Genomic DNA, 20725 nt, shown 5'->3' on the forward strand with positions numbered 1-20725 from the left:
CAGCCTAGACTTCACCTGTTTGACAAATGTGAATTATTTCCTTCTGGTCCTTATGCTCTCTCGTACCTGTTAGCACAGGATGTCCAGCGTTCCAAACAGGAGCTGTGGCCACTTACAGGCAGTACCTCAGTCTGCGGCCTCTATGGAGTCCAGCCAACACATTTGGGCAGATGTGGCAGCCTTAGTAGGTAGGTTCTGACCATGTCGCTACTGTCCTGCTTGGTGAGAAATGCCTCCTTTATGTGTCCTTGTCTTTCACCTGAGTGTGTGGTCTGTTTACACTGAAAAGCCTGAGAGGCACTAAGCCTTTGTTTCCCACAAAGACAGGGTTCCTTGTTTGAAGGACTTTTTCTGGGAGCAGGGCCAAATAGTTAGGTAACAGCTGGGAAGGTTGAAGCTTGTCCCAAGGTAGATTCACACATGAGTAAAGCCAGGGTTTTATTTCATCGACTATAACCTTCAAGATGAGCTGCCACAGAGACAGAACCCATCCACATCACCTTCCTTCCTTAGCTGCCTAGAGCGCTCACCTACTAATTCATCCCTTGTATCCCTGCAGAGATATCTTAGGCCATCTAATGGACACAGCCTCCAGCACATGGCCAGGCCCACAAAGTGTAGGGTATGACTTTTTAAGAGTAACATCTAGCACCAATATCAAGAAAAACCCTCACTTCTGTGGCTGGGCAGAATCCAGGTGGTCCTGAAGGACCACTGAGAGGGGGCAAGCACGCGTAAGCTGAGGGTCTGGCTCTGAGGCCGGGGGACGATGCCGGCTACAGGTCAGTGGGTAGGCCCTGAATGCCTCCTCCAAAACTCAGCCTGCAAGAGACTTCCTCTTGAGCCACAGACAACTTGGCCTATCTACTCTCACAGCAAATGCAAGGAAAGGAAGAAAATTAGTGACTTGCCCTAAATTTCTGCTTTCTGGAAAAGAAAAATTTTCACTGCAAACACAAGAGCAGCAGGACAGAAAATCATCTCTTTAAAGCTTTACCTCGTAGGAACAATAGGATGACTACCACAACCTGATTTTGAATAGTTTATTAAAGGAAAGGTGAAGCATCAGTTTCAAATTGTACAAAAGGAAAAAAACCTCATATTGCAAATGTACAATTTACAGAATTACTAGCAAAACCAATCAAGGAGACACTGAAAATACAAAATTTCGATTGACTTCAAACTGAATTGGAAACCCATTGGAGTAGATATTAAGCCTTTTTTTTTTTGTTTTTTTTTTGTTTTTTGTATTTTTGTTGCATGGTAGTCTATAATTCTAAATCGGCATCTGTTTTCCACACAAGACTGTCAAGCAAAAGACCAACCTGTGCATGTGCCAGGCCACCTCCTGGCTTGCTCCCTGGCCAGAACCACAGGCAGGCCTGGTATGGTGGACTGTCTAGTCACTCCTGCTACTTCACTTCCAGTGAAGCCCACATCTCTGGAAGAAAGCGAGACCCTCCCCAGCCCCCCTAAGTGGAGCCCAGGAATTGCTAAATTAGCAGATAAAACATTTTTGGCAACTGAGTTTTTTCAGAACTATACAAATGTTGAGAAAAATCTGTTTCGTCTGTTTACTAAAAGGATGAAGAAGATGATCCATATTGCTTTCCTACACAAAAGATAATCATTGGATGCACAGGTGTTTTTTTTTTAAAAATAAAAAGACTTTTCATTTTTGGTAAAAAGGGAAAGCCTCATGATTCTGTTGCAGCTACTTTAAAAACCAGCCCAGGAACAGCTGTGGATGGATTGGTTTGGAAATTCTGAGGCTTACTTTAAAAATCAGAAAGGAAGAAACTAAGTGGGCTTTTAAAAAAACAATAGCAGCAAGTCAAAGGTCTAAGCAGACTGTAACTCTAAACCATTGAAGGCAGTCCTGAAGATTCATAATTTTTCCCCCCAAACAATTATTCTTAATATGCACATTTAACACTGAAATGTAGCTGTATTTCAAGGTAAGCTTAGGAACTTCACCCTCTAAGCACAGACTTCTATGCAGCACATACTTCTATAATTGGTAAACTTAATTCACAAAATTAGCGCATAAAGGTATTAAGTGCATGGAAGTAGACACAGTTATGTTACATTTAAAATTACTTTTGCATGGCAAAGGAGTTTTTTATGATTATCTTTTAAGAAAATGATGTAACTTGAATTTGGCAGGGCATGAAATAAGTGGTAAAAACAGCAAACTGATAACTTGAGAACCATTTTTGTTTTACTGAGAATACTTTATTTGCTGGTATAAGTTGCTAAAAACGCACAGAACAAATACCAATAGAAAATGTACTGTATTTGAATTTCCCTATGCTATATAAAATGAACGGTATACACCATCTGTTGGAAAAATGGCTGCATGGACATTTCTTATTTTATGCCCCCTTATAAATAAAAATAAACCTTTTTATTCAAGAGTATATAAAATCTGGGAATCCATATCCATATCGGGTGTGTGGTTTTTGGCAGAGATGCACTGTCAGAATTTCATCTTAGCTTGTCAGTATTCATTCTGCTCTTCCATATTTTTATATTCCACAAGGTCAACCAAATCCAGTGAGCTCCAAAACACTCTTCGGCAATTAAAATGAGCTGCTTACCCATAGGTTTAATAAAAATGGTTAGCTTTTAAAACATAAAAAGGCAAAATGTTAAAACGGTTTTTAAATTGTACAACAGGAAAATAAAGTTAAAAATATTTTTTTTTTTACTCAATGCTGAGTTTTCATAAAACAGATGTATAACAGTGTTTATCTTGACAGCTGTTTTAAAAATTTAAAATTTCTTCCTCCCTCCAGAAAAACACACATCTGTATTGGTGTAGTCCAATATTAGGACACAAATGATTTTTCAGGTCAGTCTTTCTGAGGTGAGATTCACCAACATTCCCTTGGGTAATTTACATGCTCCTCTTCTGTCACTGCAAAAGGGGATTGACTGTAATCATTTGATTAAAAAACAAATCAGATCACATCAAAAGTGTTTTGTCCCCATACAAGCTATCACAGTATATAGGCCTCTAGCTCTAAATAATAGAGTTCCAGATTTGTAAATTTTCTTCAGACTTCAGAACATAGGCATTCCAAATCCCTAGAAAATGAGAAACAATTATTAACTTCATGCAAAAGACAAGACACAAAAACCATAAATAAAAAGTAGCAATAATTTAACATTTACTGAATCGTCTTCTATGATAGCTGCAGAATCAAAGAAATCTGGCCTCAGTTCAGCTCTCTCTCGCCGATTTCTTGATGGGGGCTGGAAAAAGAAGCCAATTATTTTTTCCTGAGATACATTAAGACAATGAAGTGTCGTAATAAGCAGCTAATAATATTTCTGATGGTACCATAAATACACAGAACTTTTAAGGTCAAATTTGAAAGGAAAAGCATTTGGCTTTTAATGTCACTTAGGCCAAACAATGGCTTTAAATTGTGAATCAATTAAATATGTACATGCATGTAATTTTTGGGACTATAAACGTATCTTTGAGTCACAGAATTACAAATTGATCAAATGCTAGATGATAACTTCACTGAATTCCCCTAGCAGCTAGGACAAAAAAGTATTGATGAGCTAGGTGAAAGGAAGGTTATAAAACGGAGTGACATGATTTCATGGAAAATTCAAAACATACAGCAGAATGTTAGGGGCTACATGATGTCTCCTCAAATTCATAGGTTCAAGTCCTAACCCCCATACCTCAGAATATGACTGTTATTTGGAGATAGGGCCTTTAAAGAGGTAATTAAGGTAAAAGGTCATAAGAGTGGCTTCTAATCCATTATGATTCACGTCCTTATAAGAGGAGACATATAGGAAAGACCATGTAAAGACAAAGGGAGGGGAGGGCCATCTACAACTCCAGGACTGTGAGAAAATAAATTGGTTGTTTCAGCCACCCAGTCAGTGGTCTTCGTTAGGCAGCCCTAGCAAATGAATACAAAGAGAAAGAAGTAGGGTGAACTCCCAGGTTCCTATCACACAGCTTCAACGACTGTCAGACATTTGGCCAATCTTGTCTCATTGAAACTCCTGGTTTTTCTTCATGTCATTTCACCTATAATTCAATAGGTATCTCTAATGGATGGAAACTTTAAAAAACCACCATGCATTATTATTCCTGAAAAAGTTAATTTCTCAGTATCACCTATACCTAGTCCTTATTCAGATTTCTTTATTTCAAAGTTGTCTTTTCACACTGAAATTTCAAATAAGTTCTGTGTTCTGTATATACTCTGCTCTAACATAACAACCAGACTCCAGGATAAAGTACAAGAAGCCAGATTTAGTGTGAGTTCTTTTTCAAGAAGGTAATAAGGAATCAGGTCCCGTCATTGACTGCTTTGAAAGCAGGCTCGGAAACCACCTCATCCCATCCGAATGCCCACAAACGTTACACTGGCCCTGCCTGTTGTTGGTCAGTGTTACCTCCTCCTCCTCTCCCCACTCTTCCTCCTACAAGGTTCTGAAAACAAAAGCAGCATTTTACACCAACACCTTCACATATCTTAACAGAAGAAAGATCTACTGAATTTCCTTACCAGATCAATAACCATGGTATCTTCAAACTCTTCATTCATATCTTCTAACTGGCTCCGGGATGACATCATCACATCTTCAAAGATGGGCTCAGCATCTTCCTCCATTAGGCCCCGACTGATAAGGAAAAAACACAGTCAGAAAGCTGTTCATATTCATTGAATTTGGAATCCTGGCTCTTTCTTACATTAGGTCTTCTAACCAATGAAAGCACATCTTCCAATTACAACCTATAGACTGCACAAATTATGATAATGAACTCTAAGGTAATTAAGGATCATTCATATGGTTCACCAAAGATTTCCTCTCACCAGAGAGAAGTATTAAATGCAATAACAGCAATAGCAGTTAATATTTATTTAGCTATGTGTCAATTCCAACAGCACTCTCAAGTGATTGGTACTTTTATTATCCCAAATTTACAAATGAGGAACCTGAGCACAGAGGTTTTAGGGCTTGCCCAGGCCACAGAGATGGCGAGTAGCAGCGCAAGGATTTAATCACTGAAAATCTCAAGAGCCCACGCCCTTCATTCTTGGCCTACACTGCACAGCATATCCTGAATTATGATTTTAACTCCTAAGACCAAACATCAGAGCGTCATTCTACAAAATGACCGGCACCACAAGTCATCACATTCTGTGACACTGGATGTAACACTTACACGGCATGCCTTACTCCAGTTCTCACTTTCATGTAGTTCATTCCTGTTCTGTCCTTCCGATTTAAGTCTTCTAATTTTGGCTGGCCTAACCAAGAGATCTGCATCTGAGGACTAAGAGAGAGTACTATTATTCATTTTGTGGCAGTAGGTAATGAATTTAGCCAGTTAAGTCCCTCGCTAAGAAGGCCACAGTAGGCTGGCCTAATCCCCGTGTAGGGGGAGTTAGCTGAATTTATTCCAGGGCCAAGGGTGAGATCATGAGCAAAGGGTCTGCCTTGTAGAAATGGCAGTAAGTTGCCCAAAGAGATCCCTAACTTTCCAAGAGAAGTTGGCTGTGACTAGTTAGGTGGTAAGGAAATCAGAATATGTCACCCCAAAATATGCCTCTTTGAGATAAAAGTTATTTTGAACTGAAGGCAATTAAGCAGTGAATGCAAAAAAGCTCCTGAAAATAAATTCACCTTACTGGAGATAGACTCTTCTTAGACCCAGCCACGGGCCTTAAGAGAGTTAAGAAAAACTTTCCTCCCCCACAGGTGCTTAAATTATCAGCCTTGCTCCCCAAATCCCTGCCAAGCAAGAGAGCTTTCAAGACCTCTGTGTTCAGCTGCTCTCTTCCTCACAAGTGTTCTCAGCTGGATAGCCAGCCAGTCCCCTGAGGGACAGAAACGATGCTGGCCTGGCAGCTCAGCCCTCCCTTGAAAGTTGAACAAGGAAAGGTATAAATCCGTTTTTCTCAGTCCTGAGGAAATTTGGAGTCAGGTGCATGCTGGGCTAAACCTTCACCTATACTCTATACTTACGGGCACATGAATACTTGCATAAACATGCTTCTTGGGAATTTTACAGGATGTAAACTTCAATGATTTTTAGTAGATAAAATCTGTTGGATGAAGTTCTCTCTAAGCAGCTATCTTTACTATGTGGGGCTACCACCTTGATTAAACCCATAAACCTAAAGCAGTGAAAAGACAGACCATAGCCAGGAGGGACTGACTAGTGTGGCAAGGTCAGGGAAGCAAGGCAGGCCGTCTGCTCAATTAAGGAGGAACCTACCCTTGTAGAAAGCTGGTCATATGGTAAACTACCCTCTAAGAATATGCCCAGTAATACAGTGGCTGACAATTATCCTTTCAGCTTTGAGAAAGGCAGATCCTCAGAGCAAAGATGCCTTAGGAAAACCCGGGATCTGAATACTTCTAACACTGCCTCTTTTCCATTTCCAACCTGCTACATTTGTTGAGTTCAAGTGAGAATTCTCTCTTACCCATCAGAGTAATTTCCTAGCATTACTCCAATATGGAAAGAAATAGAAGTGAGACGCTAAGAGAATTTCACAGTTGGATAGAAAACAACAAAGAAAGTTAAGGGTTTTTTTAATAACAAAAATCATGGAATCACAATTTCAAAGCCCTGGTACTAGAAAACATTTTAATTGCTATTGTGGGAAAAGGTAAGACCTTGATTCTCTCTTAACGAAAGGGCAACAATTAGAATTTATTAAATATTTTAACAATTCTTAATTCACAAATAGTTTTAAGTTTAAAATTACTATTAAGTAAATGGATATAAAAGTAACACAGTCTATTTGGTGTTCACACAAGTAACTTTAGTAGAGACTCTTACAGGCTCTCTTGCTAAAGAAATAACCTGCATATCCTCTTGTTAAGTCTCTGAGAAAGAACAGACCTGCCCAAGGAGTGTGCAAACTCCAACTATAAGTAGCTTTTAGTGAGACACATGCATTTAAAGGTCTCTAGACTCTGAATAACTGATATCTACCAGTGTTTGCAGACGTATTTTAATGTCAAGAAAATGAACTTCTACTACTTACTTGTGTAAAAAGTCGGGTTCAGAACCATGTTCAGACTCAGGTTCTTGAATCTGCTCTCCCATGGGCCGGCTATTCTCCCGCAAGACAGTGGAAGTGAGCTGTGGTGCTGGCAGGGGGCCAGGAGTCTGGATCATGGTGTCAGTCCTATTTAGCCACGTATTATCCAGACTTTCATCTGTAAAATTCCAGTTAGAGTCACAGAATGTCATGGGTGGAGTGAACTCTGGTGCAAGTTACAGCGCAGACTTGAGCGTGGCTCTGGAGTTAGACTGCCCAGCTCTGAATCTGTTATATCGAGTGCGACTTTGTGTAAGTTGTTAAACTTCCAAAATTCAGTTTTCTCATACAAAATAGGGGGTATCAGTACCTAACCTTATCGATTTGTGAGGATTAAATGAGGTAACATACATAAGCATCAAATGTTAGCTATCGTCACATTCTCATCTCCTCCAAGTCCCTCCATTTCTAAGGATTAATTCACCATAGAGGCCGAATAAGGAGGCCAGTTTGAGACCCCTTGTAAGTAACCTTCCTTTGCTCGAGCAATAAAGGGCCTACTGGCCTTTACAGAGGCCCCAGACAGCAGAACTTAAAAGTCTGGCTGGTCTTTACTGAGAGCAAATCCTGTTGCACAACTGAACACTGGTCATCAGAGAAATATTTTCTCCAGGTCATATTATGTGGGGATGGGTTGAGAGGCTCACTGTTTTCATCCCTCTAAGTTCTAACTCTTCAGGGCAGTCTTCCCTGATCACCCCACTTACCATTCTCTCTCTATGTAACTTCTAGAGGAAACAATCATTCCTGATTACTCAGAACTAAATTATATACTGTCCTGTACTGGCAGGTTATTTGCCATGTGCATGTTACATCTGTAATGAAAGTCTCTTCAAGGAAGCTGGAACTATTTCCTTCCTTCTTCTGAAGATCATTTATAAAGATCTGAGCAGAGTAAAGCAGTATTTGCATACCTAAACTATATCCTGATAAAATATTAATTATAAGTTCCTACTTATAAAAATTATAAATTATTTTAATATGGAAGACTTAAAAATATTACTGCTATGTCTCTCCTTCTGAAGAATTTTAATCACAAAGTATAGTATGAATTCCATTGTTTTTCCTCTCCCATTAAGTCTCAGAGATGTGTACATGTCAGGTTCCTCATCTGTCATTAAGCATCCTATCTATGTATTTCTCAGGTTTTCAAAATTTTGTGAGACGTGTACATTTTGTTAGCTTTTCTGCCCCTGGAAATACTGATAGCTTGGTTAAGGTCATTCCAATAATCTAACACTCACTACTGAATCTCTTAATCAGCAAGAAAGTGTTTCGTCTTTTATTCGTAACACTTTTCATTCAACATTTAATTCACAACTTTTATTCTCTGCGGCACTTAAATTTTTAGATCATAAGAATGATATAAGAATGATCGTAGAATAGTTCTTAACCTGGTACACTCATCTTTCAGCTTTTTACTACATGTCATCTTTTCCAGAATGTCTTTCTGATTCATTAAAAGTTTGGTCACTTCCTGTATGTTCTCAACCTTTTTGACCAATCACAACACTTACCATTCTGAACTGAAATTGCCTGTTTCTGTCTCCCCATCTGTACTATGAGCTCTTTTATTAATACCGAATCTCCAGCATCTAGCACAATTCTTAGGAAGGTGTTGGGAAAGACTTAGTGAATAACTTAAGGAAGAACTCACTCTTCTTGAAGAGATCCTTCTAACCCCTAAAGATTCCTCACAAAAACATTTCTTGCAAAGATCTCTCATCTTTATCCCAAAGAGATGAAACTGCTGCCTAATGGTTCTGGGCATGTAACCTACCTTAGTCACTTGGTAAGTTTTTAAATTGACACAGAGGAAGATTACTTTTTTGCAATTTAACAATTACCAAATTACTAGGTTGGTGCAAAAGTAATTGCGGTTATGGCAATTATTTTTAACCTTTTAAATCACAATTACTTTTGCATCAACCTAATAGGTTATCTGGTCCATATAGTAGTCTTCTCTTAGTCCTAAAGATGATAATACTGACTGCTCCATTAGTGAATTTGTTTTGTTAATTAAGTCTCTAGGCCTTAAGTTTCTTCTGTGTAAAATGTGGATAATAATGTTGAACTCAAAGCTGATTTATAAAAAAGACATTTATACAGCATTTACTGTGTGCCAGGGACTGACCTAAGTGCTTTAGAAATATAAGTCAACTAAGTGATTAAATGATATAATGGATGTAAAACACATTTCTGGTACATAGCAAGGATTTGAGGAATGCTGGCTAATATGAATATTACATCTATGAAAAGCTGTGAGTAGGAAAATATATGTGTATGTATGGTATAGATAGATATCATATAGATATAGATACAGATACAGATATAGGAGGATGGGGCACCTCGACACAGGCTGCTCTAGAAGACATTTTCAAAAGGAAATGTTAGAAGTTTAGGATCCTACAGGACAAATACAGGGTATTGTATTTTCGTTCTCTGGACCAAAAAAATTTTAAGTCTCAGCTAAAACTTGAAATGTTAAACTTTTAATTTTGTAAGTATTTTCAAATATTTTATTCTCTTTGAAACATGCAGTCAGCATAATTTACTGACTGATGCTACATAAGAGGCCTTACTCCATGGTAATGAGGACATCCTGACCACAGCAGCTAATATTTATTGAATACAATCTATGTGCCATTCCACGCTAAGTAACTAAGCACTGTGTGTGTGCTAAGTGTTTTACTTGGAATATTTCATTTCATATTCACAATATCTGACAGGATAGGTACTCTGATCATCCTTCATTTGATCAGTGAGGTTTAGGGAGGTTAAGCCACATGTTCAAAGGTCACACAGCTAAAAAATGAGAAAGCCAGGTTTGAATCCTAGAACTCTGATTTTAGAGTTTGTACTCTTCATCGACAGTGAATACAGTCTCCCCAATGATGAAAGAAACATTACATTTCAATCCTAATTAATTTTGCCACAGATTTTAGCAAAATTTTTAATGAGCCACTATTTTTTAGGCAGCAGAGGCAAGATGCTAAAAAGTACATAGACAGTTGTAAAAAGCAGCAAAAGCACAGGATTCAGATCACTGCCTTTCTCTCTTGGTTTGGAGAAAATTTATCAGGAGAAGCATGAAGATCGGGGAAGATTATTTGAGGAAATAAACATTAAAGTTTGAGTTTTCTCTTAGTTTAAGAGTAATGCTTTGTTTTAGTATGGCAATTTTTAGTCTTTTTGGATACATGGATATCTACTATTGATCACATTTTCATTATAATTCAATTCCCTGTTTCCTACAGTTCATGAGGGTTATAAAACCAGATTTGGCCATCACTATTTTAATACACAAAAATTATCCATCTGAGTGGTGGAAACGGAAAGCTGTTCTAATATATTTAATCTGCTGCAGATACCTACCTTCACCTTACCAGAATCTCTCCTATATTAGTATGAATTTTGACAGAATAACACTATATAAGGTTGGTGCAAAAGTAACTGCGGTTTAAAAAGTTAAAAATAATTGCAAAAACCGCAATTACTTTTGTACCAACCTAGTAACTATCTTACTTTAAATTTTAATGTATTAGAGAACTATCATACAGCTATCATAACTGTGTCCATTTTTGCTCTGTGCCTATCTTCCTCCATGTTCCATGCTCTTTCAACTTCTTTTTCCTTGGTTCTTTCTCCTCCCACTTTGTTTATTCCAAGCTTTCCCCCTGACCTCTTAAATGTGTACTAAATAGACAAATAAATAATGTGCTTTAACAGTATCATCTTGCTTCAACAGACTATTTGCTACTTTATTTATCTCTATAATACTAGGAAAGCTATTTGTTTCATAGTGTAAAGGTAGGCTTACCTTCTACTCGTTTTTTGTGAAGTGGGGGTCGTCCTTTCTTATTCCTTACTGAGGAGGTTTTGCTGCTGCTACTTCCACTGTTCACAGACATTCTATCATCTTCACCTCCGGTGACTAATGAATTTCTATAGGAGATGAGTGGAAGCCATACATCTTCCCTCCTTTCCATCATCTGCTCCGTAAGGAATTTTTCTAGGTATGAATGACTAGAAATACAATAGAAGAAGCAGTGATTTTCATGGAGGAACTTAGTTTATTTTTTCATAACCTGAGGCTCTCTCTGAAGGTTCTGAAGAATCCCTAAGGGCACACTGTTAACAGAGGGGCTTGGAAAGAGAGGGGCTGAGAATTTAACGTTTTGCTTCACATATTCCTGGAATACTTTTAAACAAGTGGCTATATTACTAAGGGTGTGTGTGACATTCTGTATTTCTTCAGTTTTAAATACCAATGGTCAAAACAAACAAACACCCCAGAAGTTTGGCTCAAAAAGGTTGAACAAACACATGAGCAGAAACCACTTTGGGAACCACTACAGGAGTAGGAAAACCTGAAATGTAATTCGTGAATTGCTAGAGGCACACTGTGGACAAGTCTGAGAGTTAGAAACTCCAGGGAGACCCAGTCATAGAGGAGGACCCACTATACTGTGAGATTTACCTCCAGGACCTCAACCAGGTTCCCACAGTAAATATCAGAGAAAATTCCCACTGTACTTCTGGCAAAGGTAGGAGAAAAGGAACTATTCTGAAATCTGCCAGAGCATATTGTTCTTATGGCCTCTCCTCAGGGGAAACTAGTTAACCAGAGCCTAACTTGCTGGGGTATTATTACCTGAGCCTAACTGACCTGGGGGAAGGGAAATAGTCAACTCCAGCCCAGTCTACTCATCCTGACCCAGCTAAGCGTGAAGAAAAAGAATCTGAGAAGCACATGTGAAGTTCACAGTCCAGAGGCGTAGGTTCACTAAAAGGCTGAGACCTAATCATAGGACTACATACAGAATGCTTCTCTTACCCCCAACACCTCATCACTAAAAGCCTATTTACAGCAGTTCCTTTATCCAATACGTCATGTCCAGCTATTAAGAAAAATTACAAAGCATACCAAAAGGCAAAAAACACAATTGGAAGAGAAAGAGCAAGATCAGAACCAGACATGGCAGGAATACTGGAATTTTCAGACTGGGAATAAACAACTATGATCAATACATTAAGGGCTCTAATAGAAAAAGGACAATGCCTCTAATGGGCTTGTTAGTAGACTGGATGTGGCTCAGGAAAGAATCTCTGAGCTAGAGAATATCTCAACAGCATCCTCAAAAACCGAAAAGCAGAGAAGATGAAATAACAACAGCATCGAAGGACTGTAGTAACTAATAAAAGGTGTAAGACATGCATAATGGGAATATTAAAAGGAGAAGAAAAAAAGAGAATGGAATAGAATACCTGAAACAATAATGACAGGATTTCCCCAAATTAATTAGACACCAAACCACAGTCCAGGAAGCTCAAAGAACCCAAAACATGATAAATGTCAAAAAAACCCGTATCTAGGCAACATCATTTTCAAACTACTGAAAATCAAAGATGAAAAAAAATTCCTGACAGAAATCAGAGGAAAAGAACACCTTAGCTACAGCGGAACAAAGATAAGAATTATAACCAACTTCTCAGAAACCATGCAAGCAAGAAGAGAGGGGAGTGAACTATTTAAAGTGTTATGAGAAAAAACCCCACCAGCCTATAATTCTGTGCATTGCAAAATTATCCTTCAAAAGTGAAGGAGAACTACTTTCTCAGACAAATGAAAATTGAGAGAATTTTTTGCTGGAAGACTTGTTTTGCAAGAAATGTTAAAAGTTCTTTAGAGAGAAGGAAAATAATATCGGTTAGAAACTCAATCTACAGAAAGTAAGCAAGAGCACTGAAGAAGGAATAGGTGAAGGTAAAATTAAAACTTATTTTTGTTACTGTTAATTGATCTAACAAATACGTTTGTTCAAAATAATAACAATAATGTATTTGATTATGTATGCTTATATATAAATTAAATGAATGACAGCAATGACACAAGGGATGGGAGGGATGAATTGGATTATTTTGTTATTATAAGATACTCATACTACCCATGAAGTGGTACAGGGCTGTTTGAAAGTGAACTTAGATTAACTGTACATGTATATTGCAAACTCTAGAGCAACCATTAAAAAAAAAGTATCACTATGCCAAGAAAGGAGAGCAAATGGAATCATAAAATGTTCAATGAAAACCACAAAAGGCATGTGACAACATGGACAGATCTCTGAGATTATCATGCTAAGCAAAATAAGTCAGACAGGAAGAGTTGAGAACCATATAATTTCACTCAAAAGTGGGATATAAAACAGAAAGCGGCAAATGAACAAGACAAACAAACAAAACTCACAGACAAAAACAACAGTTTAGTGGTTACCAGAGGGTAAGGGGGGAGGAGAGAGGAAGAAGTGGGTAAAGGGGGTCAAACACATGGTGACAGAAGGAGATCTGACTTTGGGTGGTGAACACACAATGCAATATATAGATGATCTGTTATAAAACTGTACACTTAAAACCTATTTAATTTTATTAACAAATGTCACTCCAATAAATTTAATTTAAAAAGCATGATTAAAAAAACAAAAAGCAGAAAAAAAGTGGAAGACAAAAATTGGAGCAAAGAACAAGGGCAACAAATAAAAAACAGTAAAGAGTATGGTAGATGTTAATCCAAGTATATTATAATCAATTTTTATGTCAATGGTCTAAATGCACTAAGTAAAAGAGACTGTCAGAGTGGATGAAAAAATAATACCCAACTATAGTTTGTCTATATGAAACCCACTTTCAATATAAAGACACATATTGATTAAAAGTAAATAGATTGAGAAAGATATACCATACTAACGCTAATCAAAAAAATAAAAAATAAAAGCAGGAGTTGCTATATTAATTTCAGAGCAGACGTCAAAGCAAGGAAAATTACTACGGTTAAAGAAGGGCACTACATACTGATAAAGGGGTCAATTCTCCAAGAAGACATAATCCTTCATGTGTATGTGCCTAACAACAGAGTATCAAACTATGTGAGGCAAAAACTAAGAGAATTGCAAAGAGAATTAGGTGAACCCACTATCGTAGTTGGAGAGTTAAACACACTATCAGAAATGGACCGATTCAGCAGTCAGAAAATCAATAAGAACATAGGTGAATTTGATTACACCATCAATTACCTAGATATAATTGATATCTATAGACTACCTCATCCAACAACAACAGAATACAAATTTCAATCAAGCTCATCTGGAACATTCAAGACAGACCACATTCTGTGCCATGAAACACACCTTAACAAATTTAAAAGAATAGAAATCATGCAATGTCTGCTCTTAGACCACAATGGAATTAAACTGGAAATCAGGATCAGAAAGATAGCTGGAAAAACCCCAGATACATCTCTAAATAACATGAGTCAAAGAAGAAATCATAAAAGAAATTTAAAAATGTTCTGAACTAAATTAAAAAGAAAACAACCAAAATTTGTGGGATACAGTGAAAATGGTTTTCAGAGGGAAACTTATAACACTGAATATACATATTGAAAAAAAGAAAAATATAAAATCAATAAGCTTCCACCTTAGGAAACTAGAAAAATAAGAACAAATCAAATCCAATGTGGAAGAAAAGAAGTAAAAAAAAAATTACATTAAACGAGAAAACAGAAAATCAGAAAATCAGCAAAATCACAGCTGGTTCTTTGAAAAGATCAATAAAATTTATAAACCTCTAGCCAAGCTAGCTAAGAAAAAAAGAGGACACACCACTACACAGAAGCTATCGACAATAAAAAGAAAACAAAGGAATACTATAAACAACTCTATGCCCACAAAGTTGACAATGAAACAGACCAATTCCTTGAAACACATAATTTCCCAAAACAAACACAAGAAATAGACAATCTGAATAGGCCTATATCTATTAAGTAAATTGAATCAATAATTAGTAATCTTCAAAACAGAAAAGCATGAGGTTCAAATGGTTCACTGGTGAATTCAACCAAACATTTAAGAAGAAAATACACCACTTCTCTACAATCTCTTTCAGAGAATAGAAGCAGAGAGAATAATTCCTAACTCATTCTATGAGGCCAGCATTATCCGAATACCAAAACCATACAAAGACATTACAAAAAAACCTACAGACTAATACCTTCATGAACATAAATGCAAAAATACTCAACAAAATATTAGTAAATAGACTCCAACAATGTAATAACAGAATTATATACATCATAACCAAGTGGTGTAACCCATGTATGCAAGATCAGTTCAACATTCAAAAATTAATGTAATCCATATTAACAGGATGAAAAAAGAAAAATCAAATGATCATACCAATAGATACAGAAAAGGCATTTGACAAAATCCAACACCTATTCATGATAAAAAACCCTCAGTAGGGCCGGCCCAGTGGCTCAGGCAGTTGGAGCTCCGTGCTCCTAACTCCGAAGGCTGCCGGTTCGATTCCCACATGAGCCAGTGGGCTCTCAACCACAAGGTTGTCAGTTCAACTCCTCGAGTCCCGCAAGGGATGGTGGGCTCCGCCCCCTGCAACTAAGATTGAACACAGCACCTTGAGCTGAGCTGCCTCCTGGATGGCTCAGTTGGTTGGAGCACGTCCTCTCAACCACAAGGTTGCCGGTTTGACTCCCGCAAGGGATGGTGGGCAGCGCCCCCTGCAACTAGGATTGAACACAGCACCTTGAGCTGAGCTGCCGCTGAGCTCCCGGATGGCTCAGTTGGTTGGAGTGCGTCCTCTCAACCACAAGGTTGCCGGTTCGACTCCCGCAAGGGATGGTGGGCTGCACCCCCTGCAACTAGCAATGGCAACTGGACTTGGAGCTGAGCTGCACCCTCCACAACTAAGACAGAAAGGACAACAACTTGAAGCTGAATGGCACCCTCCACAACTAACATTGAAAGGACAACAACTTGACTTGGAAAGAAGTCCTGGAAGTACACACTGTTCCCCAATAGAGTCCTGTGCCCCCTCCCCAATAAAATCTTAAAACAAAAATCATTCTTAAAAAAACAAAACAAAACAAAAAAACCCTCAGTAAACTAGGAATAAAGGGAAACTTCCTTAACTTGTTAAGAACTTTTAGAAATATACCTTGTAACTAACATCATACTTAACGCTGAGAAACATGAAACTTTCCTACTAAATCAGCTACAAAGCAAGAATGTCCCTTTTTAACCACTCCCCGTTTCAATACTGTATTGGAAATTCTAGATAATGAAGTAAGATGACCAAATAAAAAATATACAGATTGGACAGATAGAAATCAAATCGTCCTTGAACCCAGATGGCATAGATGGTCTATATGTAGAAAATCCTAAAGAATTAACCAAAAAGGAGTGTGGTCAAGATGATGGAGTAGGTAAATGCTGTGCTTGCCTCCTCCCATGATCACATTAAAATTACAAATAAATTATAGAACAATCAGCCAGAAGAACCATCTGAACACTAACTGAATGGAAGTCTTATAAGTAAGGATATAAAGAAGCCACTTTGAGACGGGTAGAAGGGGTGGAGACACAAAACAGGCTGGCTTCACACACCCATATGTATTGGATGAGAATCGGCAAGGCTAGCTCAGCTGCAGACGTACACACTGAGGAATGAGGGTTCCCAGGCCCACTCTGGGACCCTACAGCTTGGAATACTAGAGGCCCCACAACATTTAGCTGTGAAAATCAGTGGGGATTCTGAACATCGGGGAGAGACAGAAGGCTGCTGGAAACTCAGGTATCCACTTAAAGGGCCCACACACAGACTTACTCGCTCCTAGGCATTCATTCCAGGCACTGGTGGAGGGACAGCAGCTCAGGGGGACACCAGGGACATACAGGGAGAAACTGAGTTGTATGGCTATGGTACGAGGGTCAGAGGGATGGTTGCCACTGTCCCTGTGTTGAGCCCTCCTCCTGTGCAATACACAGGCAGGCGCCATCTTTCTTGTGTTGAGCCCTCTGCCCACACATCCAAATATGAATCTACATTAACCTGGTGAAATCTGCTTGCTCCACCCTGATGACTCCCTGGGACCTCCCTCACCCAACTTGCACACAATCAGAGGTATCTTCTGCAGCAAAAAGCCACACCAGCAGACACACACCGTATGAGGGTCTTTCAGCAGCAAGCAGCCAGCCTTGGCTTGTGCACTGCGGGAGGCACTTTTAGCAGCTGGTAACCAGCCCTGGCCCATGCTGCAATCTGTCTTGGACAACTCTTGGATATCCGCAGGCAACAGGCTTAGCACTGGCACCAAACCCGAATCTGCATTAATCTGCCGAACACCACTCACTCCACCCTGGTGAATCCCTGAGACCCTACAGCATCCAACTTGCATACCACATAAGGTTCTTTCAGTGGCTGAGCCTTACAGGCAGGGAGCAGCAGGCTTCAGGGTGCCCTGGACATTTTCCTGAGTTGCCCCAGGCCCAGTACGGGTGGCAGCTGGCCTTGGATCGCAGCATGGCCTCTTGCATGCGCCGCCAGGTTGAGCACTGGCAGCGATCAACCATGGATTGCTTTGTAGCTCCTACCAGGCAGCCCCAAGCTGGTCACAGGCAGCAGCTGACCTTGACCTGCATGGGAACCCCTCACTTGGAGGCTGGCTTCAGACTGCAACACAGAACCACCCTGCTTTTCAAGTGTACATGAAACACTTTCCAAGCTAGACTACATGTTAGGCCACAAAACAAGTATCAATAAATTAAGAAGACTGAAATTATATCAAGTGTGTTCTGCAACCACTATGACATGAAACTAGAAATCAGTTACAAAATACTGAAAAACATAAACATGTGGAGGCTAAATAACATGCTACTAAACAATGAATGGGGACACAAGGAGATCAAGGAAGAAATCAAGAAAGATACCTTGAGACAATGAAAATGAAAACACAATGACCCAAAATCTTATAGAACACAGTGAAAGCAGTCCTACAAGGTAAACGCATTTTTTCCCTCCGAGGGAAAAAAAAGAAATAAAAGGCATGTAGACTGTCATTATTTGCAGATGACATGATACTATATGTAGAGTATCCAAAAAATTTCACCAAAAAACTATTAGAACCGATAAATGAATTTAGTAAACTAGAAGAATACAAAATTAATATTCAGAAATTGGTTGCATTTTTATGTACAAATAACAAACTATCAGAAAGAGAAATTTGGAAAACAATCCCATTTACAATTGCATCAAAAAAATTCAAATACCTAGGAATATATTTAACCAATGAGGTAAAAGACCTGCACTCAGAAAATTATAAGACACTTAAAGAAATTGAAGAAGATACAAATAAATGGAAGCATATGTCATGCTCATGGATAGGAAGAATTCATATCATTAAAATGTCCATTCTACCCAAAGCAATCTATAAATTCAGTGCAATACATATCAGAACACTAATGGCATTTTTCACAGAACTAGAATATATAATCCTAAAATTTATATGGAACCACAAAAGACCCCGAATAGCCAAAGCAATCTTGAGAAAGAAGAACAAAGTTGGAGGTATCACGCAGCACGGTACTGGCATAAAAACAGACACACAGACCAACAGAACAGAATAGAGAGCCCAGAAATAAACCCATGTCTATAGGGTAACTTAATCTAACAAAGAAAACAAGAATATACATTGGGGTAAAGACAGTCTACTCAATAAATGGTGCTGAAAAACTGGACAGATGCATGCAAAAAAATGAAACTGGACCACCTCATTACTCCATATACAAGAATAAACTCAAAATGGAATGTAAGATCTCAACCCATAAAACTCAGAGAAGAAAATATAGGTAGTAAACTCTCAAACATTACCATAATATTTTTTTTGGATATGTCTCATCGGGCAAGGGAAACAAAAGAAAAAATAAACAAATGGGACTACATCAAACTAAAACGGTTTTGCACAGCAAAGGAAACCATCAACAAAACAGAAAAACAACCTACTGAATGGGAGAAGATATCTGCCAGTAATACATCTGATAAGGGGTTAATATCCAAAATTTAAAAAAGAACTCATACAACTCCATACACCAAAAACAAACAAACAATCCAATTAAAAAATGGGCAGAGGACCTGAATAGACATTTCTCCAAAGAGGACACACACATGGCCAATAGACATATGAAAAGATGCTCACCGTCACAAATCTCAGAGAAATGCAAATTAAAACCATCATGAGATATCACCTAACACCTGTCATAATGGCTATCATCAATAAATCAACAAACAACAAGTGATGCGAGGATGTGGAGGTTTGCAAATTGATGCAGCCACTATGGACAACAATTTGGAGATTCCTCAAAAAATTAAAAATTAAACTACTTTATGACTCAGCAATTTTACTTCTGGGTATTTATCTGAAGAAATCCAAAACATTAATTTGAAAAGATTATGAACCTCTATGTTCACTGCAGCACTATTTACAATAGTCAAGATATGGAAGTAACCTAAGTGCCCATGAACATACAATTGGAGAAAGTAAAGGTGGTACATATATATGATGCAATATTACTTGGCCATGAAAAAGAATGAAATCTTACCATTTGTAACAACATGGATGGACCTAGAGGGTATTATGCCAAGTGAATTAAGTCAGACAGAAAAAGACAAATACCATATCATTTCCCTTATATGTGGAATCTAAAGAACAAAATAAACAAACAAAACAGAAGAAGACTCATAGATACAGAGAACATTTTGAAGGTTGCCAGATGGCAGGGTGTTGGGGAGCTGGGTGACAAAGGTGAAGGGATTAAGAAATACAATTTGGTAGTTACAAAGTAGTCATGGGGATATACAGTAAAGCATAGGGAATATAGTCGATAACAATGTGATAACTGTGTATGGCATCAGGTACCGTGTACTAGACTAATTGGGGGGATTACTTTGTAAATCATATAAATGTCTAACCACTATGCTGTTCACCTGAAACCAATACAAAATAATATTGAATGTCAACTATAATTGAAAAAACAAAAAAGAACTGTCAACTATAATGGGGAAAAAGAAAAGAATTGACCCAAAAATGGCTGGGACCTAAGGAATTATAGCAATGTTGCAGGATACAAATTTAATTTACAAAAGTCACTGCTTTCCTATATATCAGCAATGAACAAGTGGAATTTGAAATTAAAATCACAATGCCATTTACATTAGCATCCAAAAAAATAATTACTGAGGTATAAATCTAACAAAACACATACAAGATCTACATGAGGAAAAGATAAAACTCAGATAGACGAAATGAAAACACTAAATAAACAGAAGAGATGTTCCATGTTCCTGGGTAGGAAGTTTCAATATTGTTAAGAAGTCAGTTCTAACTTGATCTTTAGATTCAAGGCAGTTCCCATCCAAGTTTCAGCAAGTTATTTTGTGGATAACAACAGACTGATTCTAAGGTTTATACTGTGAGGCAAAAGACCCAGAATATCCAATACATATTGAAGGAAAAGAACAAAGTTGGAGGACTGATACTACCCAACTGTAAGACTTACTATAAAGCTACAGTATAATCATTTTGCAATATATATGAATATCAAGTCATCACACTGTATATCTTAAAGTTACACAATGTTTTATGTCAAATATATCTCAATATGGCTGGGAAAAAGCTACAGTAATGAAGATATGTGGTACTGGCGAATGAATAGACACATAGATCAATAGAACAGAACAGACAGCCCAGAAATAGACCCACATAAATATAGTCATCTGAT

The 20725-nt window shown here is 38.1% G+C and overlaps 1 protein-coding gene across 1 annotated transcript in view; it reads right to left on the bottom strand.

Moving 5' to 3' along the window:
• Window positions 1-1655: 1655 nt before the first annotated feature.
• Window positions 1656-20725, bottom strand: part of STAG1 (stromal antigen 1) — a 260872-nt gene continuing 241802 nt past the window's right edge. The window contains 6 exon segments of the mRNA XM_033131991.1: window positions 1656-3090; window positions 3178-3258; window positions 4545-4659; window positions 5207-5317; window positions 7041-7215; window positions 10918-11123. Of these exon segments, the coding sequence (XP_032987882.1) occupies window positions 3067-3090; window positions 3178-3258; window positions 4545-4659; window positions 5207-5317; window positions 7041-7215; window positions 10918-11123 (712 nt within the window). The 3' untranslated portion in view covers window positions 1656-3066.

This window comes from Rhinolophus ferrumequinum, chromosome 17, assembly GCF_004115265.2.
Source record: "Rhinolophus ferrumequinum isolate MPI-CBG mRhiFer1 chromosome 17, mRhiFer1_v1.p, whole genome shotgun sequence".
Taxonomy (NCBI): Eukaryota; Metazoa; Chordata; class Mammalia; order Chiroptera; family Rhinolophidae; genus Rhinolophus; species Rhinolophus ferrumequinum.